We start from the raw sequence: 15,374 nt of genomic DNA, 5'->3' as shown, positions 1-15,374 counted from the left end.
TTTTTTTATCAGAATGTTTGTAATGATAGCTGTTTGTCGTGTATGACGTGTAGCTGACATGTGAGAGGTCAAGTCTACAAAGAATTTAGCTAACAGCTTTGCGAAGTAGCAGCGCTAATTGCCTATTGAATTGTGTATTGTGAGGATTCGAATGAAAGAACTCGGGCGACACTGTTCACGCCTTTTATCCGAGTAAACCCCGCATCAACGAAGCCTTGAACAATAAAAGGTAAACTTCCTGCTATCAAGGGGTGGATAATCACGCAACCAGTATTCTTTCTTCGCCATTGATAGCAGAATCAGTGACATACTGTAATGGAGCAACAGTGTTGGAGGATCGGCATTATGTCTGCTAATTTGTAAAAGAATTTTTCAGTCCCCTTTTGTGTTCAGAACCACAGTCAGGGACGCTTACTTACTTTATCTCTTACAAGTTATCGTTACTATCTTAAAACGTGAATTTTATGAAAGGTTAAAAGCGATCGCGGAATCAGTTCTTCTGCGTGACACCAATCTTTTATAAAAGCATACCAAGCTTAAATCGTTTACCTGTATAGAAAGGGCGGGAATACACACTTATCGCAATAATCCGGATTTGAGAGTGATACACTCTACTATTTTTCTTCATCTTTACCCCGACAAAGACCATGGTAATTCAAAACAAACAAACAAACAAACAGTTGCATTATATCAGAACGTACAGAATTTTTGTGTTTCATGTATGTATAGGTCATCTCTCGATGTATAGTAGGCATTTGTTGTCGTTTTTTTTTATAGCGTTTCCTAATAAATGCCTTTAGCGAAAACCCAACACAACTTTATCAAGGAGGGAAGGGAACTTAAATTTGAATATAACATAGTTTACAAAAATCAGACATGTAAATAAGGCAATCATATACAACCGCATGGCCGATTGTAATCTCTTACTTTGACTATTAAACGTGATCGCCTGCATTTACATGCTTTTTCGAATTTCTTGAACTTTGCCTCATTTTCTCTTTCTTTTTTTTTAACAATTGCTCGCAATATTTAAAAACCGTAACACAGTCTGCTATCACACAATATAATATTCCATTTGATTCGGCACTTATTAATGGTCGGGTGACGCCAAATGTTGGAAACTCGAGCGATGATACATGGCATTTTGTTTGTTGGTTTTCGTCTCATCGCTCAAAAGAATTTTGACTACGATTACAGAGGTATCATCTACAAGACTTAACTGATGGTTTACAGAAGTGATCATCAATTCAGTAAGGATAAGTGAACAAGTCATGAATCCACTTTACCCATCATGTCTAATCGCACTACGACATTGTTGAGGTAACCGCGCCTTTTTCTTCTCATAGTTCAAACTAATTCTAAACATAATCAAAACAAATAGCTCTTTATATAATTTCTCAAAATACTCAAAAGATGGCCTAAGTCAAAACTTTCTACAAAGATTGCATACGGCAATCTTTACTGGCCTAAACAAGTTTTCTAGAGCTATCAGTTCCCCCTATGACGATGACTTTGATTGCGTTTTGAACTTGTACCGAACTACTTTAAAAACGGCTATTACCTTTATAGTTCGATTAATGAACCAGTCTTTTGAATTCATAACCAACATTCGTAATCGTAACCATCATCCACAGTAACATAATCCTGTCAAAAACAGTTGGAAAATGTAAATGCTATAATGATAGCGCAAAATGATTAAATAACGATTATCTTCATACATTCTAATTCCTAAGTGATGTCGCTACGAAAATGACACATGGTTTGACTACTGCTTCAAGCAAATAAAAGTAAAAATTAATGGGATATACTTCTAATGATAATACCACACCGTACAATGCATTCCACTGTATTTGGTAACGTTTGGTTACGTTTCTGTGCGCTTTACGTACGGAAAATAAAAGGCAGATTGATGCTATTAACATGCTAACGCACAATATAATAATGATAATAATAATAATAATGTCTTAGTTACCCAGGGTAACCTCTTCAGTGTTGCCACTGCTCTACCAGAGGGCCCTGCTATCATTATTACCCTAGCGTTGCTAGGTACCCATTTATACACCTGGGTCGAGAGGGACACAGTGGGTAAAATCATCTTGTCCAAGGACGTAAGCACTGGGCGGGATTCGAACTCGGGTCCTCCGATCGGGAGTCGGGAGTCTTATCCACTATGCCACAACGCATTAAAATACATTGTGTACAATGTAATGTTTTAGTATACGGTTTGAAACTTTGAACTTGCGAGTCCTTCATAAAGTTATAAGGGTTATTACATTATCAAGCAAAAATTAAAGTATTTAGGATTTCGGATTTGCTCAGAAGACTAACAATGCTATATACATGTATGACGATCGTTCGCAACAGAGACAATCCGCTTCAATAGATATACAATGTAATTCTGTTTTCATAAATTGAAAGAGAAACGTAAAGAAGTCAACTTTTTAACTTCATTTAGCTTTCTCACCAATTGATCTTGATTTGATCTGCCATGCATGATATCGCTGTGTACAGTGTGTTCTATAAATTCTATTAAATTATTTAATTGGCGTGCTTGTTTCTAATGCAGAATATTACAGGTAAGTATAAATTCATAATGTTTGTACATATGACATGTTCGTTGTTTTGTATTTTCATTTTTATAATATATCACGTGTCCATTATCTGATTCTGACCACGAAAATATGGCGACTGTTTAAATGCGGAGTATGTACTGGAAAACTAATGTCTCCTGCCAGTATAGACAGACTAATTTCTAGTCTATCCCCGCTTTAAATGGAAATAGAAAAAAAAAAACCCGAAGTTCGACTTTCAGCACATTTCAACCGTTTTGTATAGTGCCTGATACATGACTGTAATGGACATAATTCTTTAGCGCATAAGCAATCACACAACTTTCGGGAATAAATGTATGTCTTAATGATTGTATCTCATGGAAGAAAACTCGTCTCCTTGCCTCAATTTTAGCTTCTTCCTTTTCAAGCTTGCGGGAAAGAAATAGTTGAACATCAATCGCAATCATAAAGACAGGCTCATCCTTAAAAATAAACACAGGAGAACTGAGACACACTACGAAATAAAAACGGGCCTTTTATCACTATTGACAACGCATGACATTGAAATGCTTTTTTTTTTTGGGGGGGGGTAATACAATTGATTGTTCTGAAGGTTCGTTAATCACACAGTGAAATATGGTTCGCTATTAGCTTATGTTCGTTAACAAGAAAATCAAATGCGGTTCCTTTTCCGGTGGTTCCTTTACCCGAAAGTAATCAAGCAATAATTTTTATTTTAGTAAGGTTTGTGAATACAAAACGAAATGAGGAAGGCCTAAGTATTAATTCCGAATATTTGTCAGTATAATTATCTATCTCAAATGCAGAAAGATTGTAACTGTAAATGTGATGTAAAAAACATTAAGTTAATGGTTCTTTATATGCTATGGTATTACAAAAGTGACCGAGAATAAGAAGTATATTTATGATACAATCATATAAACCCAACGTGAAGCTGTCAGGCCTACATCAACCTTTGCTTCTGATACGTATAGTATGTGCAGCATTGGCAAGTGTGATAAGCGATAATTACTGTGGACGCAACGTCTGTAAAGGAATGCCTAATATGGCGGGAATTCAGAATGTTATGACTGTATACAGCTGCAGCAGAACAGACGCGAAAGCAGTCTTTGATGCTCTGCAACATTACGACCATGTGCATATAATGAGGGTTTTTAGTACATGCAAAGAACACGATCTCAAAAGACGACTATCATTAATTAACTTCATTGATTTTCTCTACCGATGCTGTCTTTTGAACTCCCACCTACAATGGGTTCACAGGTTCTATTTAGCTATTGGTACTTGCTAAACGTTTCCATTGACAACAACATGGGAGGAGAATGGAAGCGATCAACGCCCTCACTAAAAGACGCTTCTCGTAATACGCATTGCGTGCCTTTTTTTCTTTCTACTGTTTCCTATTTGTGAGTTCAAAACTTGCGGGAAACTACACCGCAGCCGACACACAACGCGTACCGACTCATTCATGCGGCGGCAGCGGCACGGACACAAACGCACCGAAGTTTACATTCGGGCTGCCGTATTGGTCAGAATCGTTAATGATAGACCTCTCCTGCGATTGGTTAATTATCTTACACACTCAAGCTATCGCCTTATATGGTAGTGCGTGCGATGGAGCGTAAACGCCGTCGCTAAGCAGGACTGTTGTATTGTTTCGTCCCGTGAAAGAAACAGGTCGTGAGCTTGAACATAGCCTGAACTTTGAGAGCGATTTTCTCCGTTATTTAGAAAATGGACTGACATCATAAGCGTTGTTAATATTCGTTTTTATGATCCACAGGGATGTGGAAATGAGTTGTATTATATATCAGTGTAAAGCTTAGAGTCTGTATAATTCACATATAGGCATAACTACGATTTCATTTTTTGCGACTTTTGACTCATTCCGACGGAGCGCATCACATATGTCAAACAAACAGCAGTTAGGAAACTCATTACACCTCTTAGGATTTTTTTGTCCAATTAAAGCCCCTCATTGTAAGTATGTACTAACTGTTTGAGCTGAAATTTTCACTAATTTTGGGAGCCACCTGTGAACTGTGAAAATTACAACAAGGGAATATAAAAACCAGCAAAAACAACAATGTGCAAAAATATCATAAAGGAAACAATAAGGCCATATACCAGCACTAGATTATGGTCTACAAGTTACTACTCTGAGATCTACGTAGCATGTTGTGTGAGCCAATGATGTAGCGATTCCTCAGTGGCATAATAGCATGTTAGTACAGTGTGGTACTTCAAGTGCAGAACACACAACAAACTGTACCTGTTTGTACACGGAATCAGCAAATAAAAGTATTTAGTCCTGGCATTGTTGCTTGTCACTCATTCTTATTTATTTTGTGAAAGTTGAAGTAACGATTACTAAACCCTTCAACTACTGCAAAATCAACAACATATATAATGTCTGTCGAGTAGCAATTCGCGGAAATATCTGTACATGAAAATTTTAGCTTGTACTTTCATGACAATACCTTTTAAAAGATTCTCATGGATATCTTTGCTGGATCTCCTTCTTTCCCATCCAGGAACCAAGAACAAAGAGACCAAAGCTACCATTCTCCACCTCGCTGTATATCTAGCCAACCTCTTCTTCCTGACATCTGATGCCGTTGCTATGGTGATGGAAGATTCTGCCCTACAAGATGATGTTGCTGCATTGCATAACCTCATTATAGTAGGCGGGCCAGCAGAGAATTTATGGGCAGAGCAGTTCCTTGACAAAGTTCCCATTAGCACTAATGAAGATGGTAAGATCCAAGCCCTTGCTAAAACAATTTTCACCAATTAGAACTAATAACAGCAGTTACAGTGACAGCAACCCGATAACACTAGAGATAACTTAATATTTTGTAACAGATGTTATGGTAATAGCTGCAAGTTAGCATAACCTTTTTTTATATATATCTGTACATGGAGAAGGACCCAAATGAAACTCAATACGTGTACTTTCTCAATTTCCAATATTTTATTTTTGAAGCTCTTAAAAAAGCAATATCTGACTTTGTAAGTTAGAGTTCAGTGTCTTTTCAATACCTTCTTGAAGAAGTGTTGGTCCAAGAATGGACCTACTGGCTTAACATTATTTTGATTAATAGGATTGTTGTCTCGATGGATGATTAAAATGGCACGATGATGGGTCCTTTTAGTAGCAATCCCCATGCCAGAAAAAAAAAAAAAAAAATCAGTCTTCATTCTTGAGTTTACATCAATCAAACAGCTGATCTCTAAGTCTCCAATTAAATTTTCCAAAATCAGTCTGTCCTCAATGGGTTAAGAGAGCACATCAGAGAATGTAGCTGAAACACACACACACACACAAAATTTAATACAAGTAATTACAAATTCAGCTAGGGAATGCAAATATGTTACAAGTTTCATAAATCATTAGTTCAAATGTTCATAATTATATTTGTTGTAATGAATTTCAACTTGATTTCTGATTTCACTTTAGGGAGGTCCATGGATACATTTTTCTTTTTCTTTTTTTCTTCACTAGTGACAAGTTGTGTATGGGAAGTTTTTACCTTTACCTGAACATAGACTAAGAATAGTAGAGCAATGGCTAATCTTGTTTTGTTTCATGCACAGGTCTGCTGCTTGGAAGGTGTCGTTTCTCAGATCCACTGACTGGGGCCCTCTTTCTCGCCCCTCACCAAAGTGGGAGACTGGTCCTTGCTCTCATGGGCAACTCTCTTCAGGGGCTAGTGGACATCATGAGACTAGCTAGCCCCACTATACCTCCAATGACAAGATCCCCTGTGAGTAATCCTTTTCTTCTGTGATACTGTATATGCTGTTACTTTTGCATACAGATATTTTCACGAAAGAGGAGGCCACAGAAATTTTCGCGAGATGTTGCTTTCGCAAATTTACACGGAGGCCTTCATAAGCACACTATTACCAAAGCACATGGTGACATTTTGGTGTATTGTTAAATTAGCCATTCAACTGGGATTCATGAAATTCACAAAAATTAAACCCTTGCGAAAATAACAGCTTATACAGTACTCATTATTATGCAGGCATTTTAACACTAGACTAAGTAATCATGTATGATTGTGACATTGATATTTGCTATTTCATGCAGCTTGAGTTAGTTTGTGAGCATGGAATGACAATGCTTTGATGAGATAATTACTAATCGTTTTCTAACACCCTAGGATGAGTGTGGTCAAAAAGTGTGATGGGGGAAGAAAGAGAGGAAAGTCTAAAGGAACAATCTGCATTTGATATAAAAAACCTTTGAACATTCACTTGGCACTAATCATCCACTGTATCAGGTTGTATGCTGGGTGTTGTATATTGACTGGGGAACTTGAATTGCATTGTCGCCGTCAAAGAACAATTTGCTGTAATAAACATTTCAGTTTGAATTATGTGTAGGCGCTTGGCTGTCATACGGAATCCTGGTCTCTCAGGAGAACAACAAATTCATGAATGATCAATATACATATTATTCTCTTGCTCCCAGACACACATTATCAAAGCCTTTCTGGGCCCCGTTTCATAAAAGATGTTAGGATGTCAACTCTTGCTGGAATGACAACTTCCCATAGCAACAGCCAATCAGGAAGCTGCATTCTTGTCATTACCATGACACTTGCCATTCCAGCAAGAGTTGTTATCATATCAACTTTTTATGAAATGGGGCCCAGTTCTACCAATTACTTCATCGTTCATTTGACATATTCAGTAATTTATGGTATCCTGTACGGAAATTAAGACATTTCATTCTTGTATGGTTCTATTTCAGTTTTCTAATATGGTTCCAGACTATGTCATCACTGGACCAGAATTCAGAGCCAAAGGACCTGGGGGTTATGAATGTGCCGGATTCTGGGGAAATAGCTGGGACTACAGACTAGAACTCTCATCATGTGTGTGCTAGTACACTGTATATCTAATTTAGAAATTATTAGTATTTTCCCTGAATAGGCAATATTCTTTTTTTCTTCCTGTTGTTGTTTCTTACTTGTGTTACTGAAATGTGGAGCATGATGGTACATGTATATACATAGTTCTCTTAATCTTTACTTGGCCTGTAAGGTCACATTCTGATGGTGCTGTATGGTTCTATTCTTTGTCCTATTTTTCTGCATCTTGAATAATGTATGAGAGTCATGGAAGTAATGCGAGGCACTTCTTCATTGTCAGTACAGCTAACAGTCACAGGATGAAGCAAGAAAGAGGGTCAAATGCTGTGGTGATCACCATTTTTATGCAATCCTACGTACGTTTACATTATGTTCCCCGTGGCCACAGCAGTCGCGTCTCAGACCACTATGGACAGAATGGGATAGACTTAGACAAGGTTGGGAGACAGGATAGGCAAACGTAACAGGTCATGATTGCTGTGGATGCTGTGTCTGATTTTTAAACCATCAAAAAAATTGCCAAGGCAGTCACAGTGCTGATGAGAAACATAGTATACTGTAGTAAAACGGTATGAACGTAACAAAACGTGCCAACATTGAATAAGCTGAAACAAAACTTGGAAACAGTCCATAGTAGAATGCAAAGGAAAGAAGTGTGTAGCCTAGCCTAACCGGATAGCTACATGTTCACTGAAGTGAGGACTGGAAACAAACAAGACTAGAATATGGAGGTAGACAAAAAGGAGAGCATTCCACCTACCCAGTGAGAACTTCATTTCAGGCAATCAGGGCCTGGCCACCAGAAACATGGTGTTAACATAGCATTACAGATTCAATCTAACCACCTGTGGCCCAGTTAGGAAGAGCTTATGCCATCCCTGGCATGCTTCCAATTGGCATGCCCATGACTTGACAGTATGTATACATAACAAGATTAAACAAGGCATACTTGGATGTAAGGTTCAAGGGGGCGTATTAAAGTTTCTGCAGCTGACAATATTCTGCAAGTTTCCACTAGTGAAATTTGTCAAATGCTCTGGATAATGGTTATAAAGCCATTAAATCTTTTTGAACCTGTCAAGCTTTGTCTTTGCCAGTCATTTGTAAATGGCAGTGCCATATATGGGCTGTCCATAATAATTGGAGCAGTTTCAGAACTAAAAGGTAATGTTTCTGATCTTATATGTGAATGCATAACACCAAGCTGTGAAGGGTACAAATATCTGTACTCAGACAGCCTAATTGTTATCTTCTTGATATTGGAAATGTTGGCTTATTTTCAGAGCGCATCCCAAATCCATGTACTATCTGCGACCAGCCAGAACGCTCAGGCTGCGAAGGTTTACATTTAGAATCTCATTTGTGGTGGTATTTTGACATGAAATAAAGCTTTGAAACTTGAATTATTTTAATTTGAATACAAGATGAAAATATAGGTCAGATATTGATAACTTGATGAATAAAATTTTGTTCCTCAAAATCCTTTACTGTCGAAATTGATAATTTTTCTTGATTCGGTCAGTTTATTTCAGCGTAAGCTGCCATGAAATCTTTACACTTTGATTGGCAAAAATAAGTGATTTGGTTTATGCACATGTGCTTGTAAAATATGGCACTGCAGAGGTGCCTGAATTTATGTTTCATGTTTGTTTGTTTTTTTCTCAACTACACAAATGGTCCACTATTCATTCGAGGAGCTCTTACAGTGTCAGTAGGGGAGCACCCCAGGGTTACCTTCATACATGATGGACCCTGGGTGGACAGCCATTTCTGGTTTCTCTATGTTTTCAATGAGTAGACTTTTATTTATGCATCCCACATTTTTCCAGTCTGTTACAGTATTAATTGTGTGGCATAATTCATTCACTCTGGCAATACTGTAAGAGAAAAGAACAATCAGTGTTTTGTACTGGTATTTGTCTTCTGTAGCTGTTGCCTGTAGAACAAATCATGAAAAGGAAAATGATTCATGAACACATTAAAATGATCATCATGAATAGAATCTTGTTTTGTATTTTTCACTTTGTTTCGTCATTTAACCGTAAAGTCTCTTGTTAAAGTCAGTCTACCCAGCAGCTGCTTACTCCAACCTAAGAAAACCAAACCCTTCCAAACTATGGAAATGTCTGTAATTCATTCATTTTATTCTCTTGCATATTGGACAAAAATAATTTTCTTTTCAAACCAATATCACATGACACCAATGTTTTCTCTAGAAGAGATGTATTTCAAATTCACTATATATTTCTTTAATAGGATGCTAAATATATAAAATAAAGCTCTGCAATATACAATTTACATTGAATGGTTAATCCTCAGTGACTCAGTGAATACTTGGTAAATAAAATGAGGTGAAGTAAAGTAATGGCAAAAGCTATGGTCTGTCCTACTCTACCACACAGACACTAGTAAACTTGGGCTTGAAGAAGGGCAGTGAATGGATTTCTACATATTTTCAGTTTCCTGAATTACTGTTCAGTCACAAACGTTTCCCAGAGTGAAACCCTCCTGGTCATGATAATGGCTCACAGTACAGATAAAACAGATATACCTCCTTGGGCTCTACACAGGCAGTCATTAAATAAATTGTACATGTATACATACACATATCTATATATTTCATACATAATGCATGTATAAATGTATATAGAATATACACTATAACTGTGTCAGAGTAAAGAATCAATATGAGTGGCATCCTGACCTTTCACATACCAACTCTGCCGTATTACACGGTGCAAGAACATAAAAAATATATGAGGCAATTAACTACTTGTGCTACAAAATGAACAAACTTCATATCTACATGTATGTAGTGGTACACATTGGATTACAAAGAAAGTAAAGTTTTAAATTCTTTTATTGTTGGTTCACTTGAAAGTCAGCATATTTCTTTTCAGCCGACATCATTTGAATACATGTAGTTCTGGAAGGACGCTACATTGTTACAAATGCATGTACATGGTGTAGTATTAGTTAACCAGGAGAGCAAAAACTTTGTAAGTGTTCCCCCTTAGGACTATACGTTTTCGGTATATCCTTATTTCCATCAAAAAGCTCATAATAATGCATCGACTTTGCTTTCCATAAAACCTTTGTTAAGGTATTTCTGTAGCATTTGTATTTCACAATTAAATTGATAATGTGTTGAGACGCAAGTACCTGCTTATGCAATTTATATACTCTTTAGAAATTGATTTTGCTATTGCAGGTGTAATCCATGGCTTCTTCACACGATGTTTTCTTATTTTTTGTGTTTTGAAGGGAATGTGTTTGTCACAAAGACTCAATAAGATCAAAAGAAATGAATCGTACGCATCATTTACATCAGTACAGTCATAAACATTTTCCCATGAAATACGATCTAAATCATTCCCTAATGCTACTGGAGAATAGCTTGCATAACTGCAGAACCTTTTTTTTAGGAGGCATGAGGTGTCAATCTTGTTTGTTTCTTCTTTTTTTTTGGAAATAACACTCAAACAGAGCAAAAACAGGTAAGTTATCTGACATTTCAGCTAATATGGTTTCAGCTGAAATTTGACACAAACTGATATTTGAAGAAATATGGTCAATCAAAGAGCTACTATATCTAGCTATTCGTATAGGTGTTTTAATAAGTTGTTCCATACCATAGCATTCCATCATTGATATATACTCACTAGTTTTGTCATCTTCCGAAAGTAAATTGATGTTGAAATCGCCAAGAATGATGCACTTGTTTCTATCTGAACTCATTTGATGAATCATCAACTTTTCCACCTGGTTTTCTGTATACATGCAATACCAACAATAATATGCATGTTACCATGTTCTACTTTCATCCAGAGCGATTCCGTATTCGATATGGCTATATCATGCATATTCTTCTATTTTCTCCCACTGGTTTTATCAAGTAATCAGGCGTTGCTCATGCCAGCTGAATTTCCTACGGGAATGTATAAACACAGTATCTCAGCAGCAACAGATTAGTTTTCACGTGAGATTCTCTTTATTTAGAATGTCTGATATATGTGCCACTCAATATTGCATGCAAGGGTAGCCTTTATCCACAGTCAACATCAAATTAGATAAGATTTGCAACAAGAACAGGAAGAGGTTACCTGATCTGTACTATGATCAAGTTTTATGTATAAGTATGTGTATTAGGATGGGAAGACTAGCACAATGCAAAAGCATAGAAATACGTTGTATGCTTCCTGTTGCAAACCGCATAGCATGCAGAATGATGCAGATTCCAATGAAATTATTATGCGACATTTCACCCACTCATTCAGTTGGACTCTTTGTATTGACATAGTTCTAATGTCACCTTATTTCAGTGCTCACATTTATAATTGAGTTAGTTACTAGGTTGTTTTACATGGCGGCCAAGGAATGAAGCAATCGCTCTCTTCATAACGACCACCGGTTTTAAGTCCCGAGGGACTAGACATTGAGGATATTTAGAGTGCCTTTCCAAGGGGCACGACCATTGCAGTTGGGGACTTGAATCAAATACCTTGTGATTGCTAGTTAGTGGTTAAATCAACTGAGCTACTACAGGTCTGCAATTCCTGCATCCGATTATGGCATGTCTGCTTTCATTTTTGCTGTGTGTGGAAAGGAAAGTCCACTTGGTACATGGCACTTGGGTTTCAGACACTTTTCCACACATCAAAAAAACAAGCAAACAAACAAACAAATAAGGCAACTCTACCCTACAAAAGACTCCATGTCTTATGGAGTCGTATCATCTATTTTGGCGTTAACTGAGAGTAGCTGCATCCACATCGAGTAGAGACTCTCCCTCGTCCAGTTCAGTACCCGGCTCGTCAGCGCTACTTTTGCTGGGTGATGATGAGGTACTCGTATGGGTTTTGGGAATCTCCAAGGACTCTTTCATAGCCTGTTCGGATTCGTCAGCATTTATGGTATCCACTGGCTTCAGACTCGGTACAGTATGGCCTAATGTCGCAACGTCTGCCTTGGTCACAGCCGAGAGAGTTTTGAGTAGGAGGTCTTTCATTTCTAGCATCTGATGGTTTTAAGATATAGGAATATCATTGATTTTCAATTTATCATCATTAAAGCAATTTCGATGTGTTTCAAGACATTTTGTAGCAGTAAGCAACATAACTTAGTGAGGATTTAAGACTTCAATTGATAATGAACTTGAATGCACATCATAGATATTAATATTTACTTATCTATTATATCTATAATTATTAACAGATGCACGGAAATTGAAGTTTGAGTTTTAATATCATCATCAGTGACCAATACTTTACAACATGGTCCTGAAAACTGATCTTGAGTGATCGTAGCTACACTGTTCGGTTGCAGAAAAAAAAATGTCCCTTACCTGCCCTTCAATGTTATCTAATCGCTCCTTTAGCTTTGACGTCAAATCTGGGTTACTGGTTGATGTCGATTTTTGGGTCAATTCTGAAAGTCTGCAAGAAGATTGAAAAAAAAAATGATGATACGTACACTGCATGAAGTTTTTTTTTTTCACCTGCAAACATTTATGGACAATATGAAAGAACGTTTGTATACCATAAACGCAGTATTTTCAAGTGATGTGAATGTTACACTGTTGAATATCATTTGATGACTTTTTATCTTTTGATGTGTGTTTTAATATCAGGATGATGGAATAGAATGTAAATCATTTTATGTAAATTCCTTAATGATATTGCACATGTTAAACGACTGGTTTGTTTGAATATCATCATGCACTCTGCGATATCGCATACTTCCTAGATTGATGATAACTTTTTCTAAACAAGGCGAACGTTTAAAACTAAGTACACTGTAGTTACTATCAAGTAACTACACAATTTTTAGACAAGCATGTGCAGTAAACTAGCTCATTTCACTGTTTGGTCAATTAAGTGATCAAGATGAAGAGAGCATCAGTAGGCTTTACTTTTGTTCAATGGATGACATCCTGTCAGCTAGGCCCACGTCCTTTTTTTTACTGGTCTTTGTGACGTAATGCTCCCCTCGTATTTTCTCCCATGTCGTAATCTCGGCTATCAGATCACCGGGCAGCTTTCTCCCTGTGAGGACATAAAGAACGGTCTGTAGGACCTACTGCTACAGTGGTACATGTACTACAGAAGTAAATATATATATATATATATATATATATATATATATATATATATATATATATATATATATATGCGTGCGTGTGTGGGAGGAAGTTTTACTGCTCTTTGAGCATGAATCTAGGACCGGAATCCCTAGAAAATCTGGAATATATGACAATCGCCTTTTATCATTAACAGCGATTCCACTTTGTGATGAATCATCATTCTAGAAATTTTAGCACTGTCTTCCCGGCACTGTTTGGTTTCATGAGAAAAGTCTTCTAAAGACATACATTGTATCTCTTCATAAAATAACTGAATGCATTATGCTTATTTATGTTTGCTTCCACGAATATTGTTACAACCTTGGAGCATATCGCAATCTGTTCGTCGCGTCTGTACTTAAAGGTGAATACAACTTGACCTCTGCAGACATGATATAGTTAACCCTGAACCTTAAGGACGGTGGTCTAGTCCTACCCCGTGACAGTCTTTCTTTCATGCGGAGACAGACAGGCAGACAGTGGCTTGCCTGTATCATTATATCGTCAATATAGACTTTTATAGGGACATCCATAGCATCTTTTAGTGAATGGGTATTTATTCACAAGGCCCAGTGCCTTGGTGTGACTGTCAAGAGACTCACTGAGACTCCTTGAGACAGCGAAGCGGTCACAGCATCCGCACCAGCATCGGAGGATGAAGCTGCAGAAGATGAGGAAGTGACTGATGATGATGAAAGGCGGGGCCAAGACGGGTCGGTTGTAGTAGTCCTTGATTAGTGAGTACCGCTGGTATTTCCACACCACGTCCGTGTTCTCCTGAACCTGGGCAAATGTGTAGCTGCAAATGAACGGGAACAAGTGTTGATAGCGGTGATGGTGGTTTCCTTTTTGGGAACGAGTGATCCTGTAAACGATCAAGATAGCTTTCCTCCCTTTGTCCTATTTTCCCGCTTGGAAAGGTCATGATATTATTGGCCAAAAGATAATACATGCAGATAAGCTAAAAGTGTATATCTGTGTTTCTAACCTTATTACGACCTATCGATGGTAATTGAAGCGGCAACGCTTCGAATACTTACTTGAGCATGGCAATGAGAAGGTTGAGCAGCATAACGTTGCTGATGAACAGATAGACCGCTAGGATGATGACACCAAACGTGCTGTTGGCTGGGCAGGGCGGCATCCTGGGGTCATCATTCGAGCAGTTATCACCTTTCATGTACATGAACAACAGCAAATCTTCCTTATATGGGTGCGTTTTGATAGACAAAGCATAAAGCACAGTCCAAATCGCAGACTTTGGATGACACATTGAAGACTAGTGATGGTTGTGACTGAAATCACGTCAAAGATTACTGTTTTGTTTTGTTTTTTTACTATGAGATGTTGGTATCTTACAATAAATAATCTATAGAGAACATAATTATCTAAAATAGTGCTGAAGCTAGAAACTGCAGCTGTAACGCACATTACAACACTTGCCAGTCCTTGTACTTCACAAAATGCAATGCCCCGCTTTTGATCTGTTTGCCTGTCTTGTATCAATAAATCTTTTCTATAGGTCTGTCTATCTGCCTTTCCATATCCATCTTTCCATTTATCTATTCACTTACTTTCTTAAATTCACCTGTCTACCCGCGTCCCTTACCTGCGATCTCCTCGAGGAAAAGCTCTCCGTAGATCTGAAAGTAGGAGTAGTAGAAGATGCCCCGAAGCAGCTCTGCCGGGTCGGTGACGTGGGGGAAGAGGACGGCCTGGACGGCGATACCGTAAGCCACGAGGAATACCATCAGAATACAGATAAACACCAGCAAGTCGTTGATCTGTAAACGATAT

At 37.7% G+C, this 15,374-nt stretch overlaps 2 protein-coding genes across 3 annotated transcripts in view; one reads left to right on the top strand and one right to left on the bottom strand.

Annotated features, from left to right (window-relative positions):
• The window catches only part of LOC140235742 (uncharacterized), a 40,821-nt gene extending 31,369 nt beyond the window's left edge, over positions 1–9,452 (top strand). Inside the window, exons 26-28 of one of the 2 annotated variants that reach the window (XM_072315756.1) lie at positions 5,108–5,329; positions 6,171–6,340; positions 7,336–9,452. In XM_072315756.1, coding sequence (XP_072171857.1) covers positions 5,108–5,329; positions 6,171–6,340; positions 7,336–7,470 — 527 coding nt within the window. In that variant the 3' untranslated portion in view covers positions 7,471–9,452. Of the gene's footprint in view, positions 1–5,107; positions 5,330–6,170; positions 6,341–7,335 lie in introns of those variants that run through there. The other variant, XM_072315762.1, reaches the window with a different exon arrangement.
• A 2,751-nt stretch (positions 9,453–12,203) lies between these two features.
• LOC140233453 (transient receptor potential cation channel subfamily M member 5-like) overlaps positions 12,204–15,374 on the bottom strand; it is a 36,044-nt gene continuing 32,873 nt past the window's right edge. The window contains exons 19-24 of the mRNA XM_072313604.1: positions 15,187–15,361; positions 14,618–14,750; positions 14,180–14,376; positions 13,368–13,500; positions 12,801–12,891; positions 12,204–12,473 (exon numbers count right to left, since the gene is read on the bottom strand). Of these exons, the coding sequence (XP_072169705.1) occupies positions 12,204–12,473; positions 12,801–12,891; positions 13,368–13,500; positions 14,180–14,376; positions 14,618–14,750; positions 15,187–15,361 (999 nt within the window). The remainder of the gene's footprint in view (positions 12,474–12,800; positions 12,892–13,367; positions 13,501–14,179; positions 14,377–14,617; positions 14,751–15,186; positions 15,362–15,374) is intronic.

Source organism: Diadema setosum, chromosome 1 (assembly GCF_964275005.1).
Source record: "Diadema setosum chromosome 1, eeDiaSeto1, whole genome shotgun sequence".
Classification (NCBI taxonomy): Eukaryota; Metazoa; Echinodermata; class Echinoidea; order Diadematoida; family Diadematidae; genus Diadema; species Diadema setosum.
Note: the sequence above shows the minus strand (reverse complement) of the source record. Positions and strands in the feature narration are given on the sequence as shown.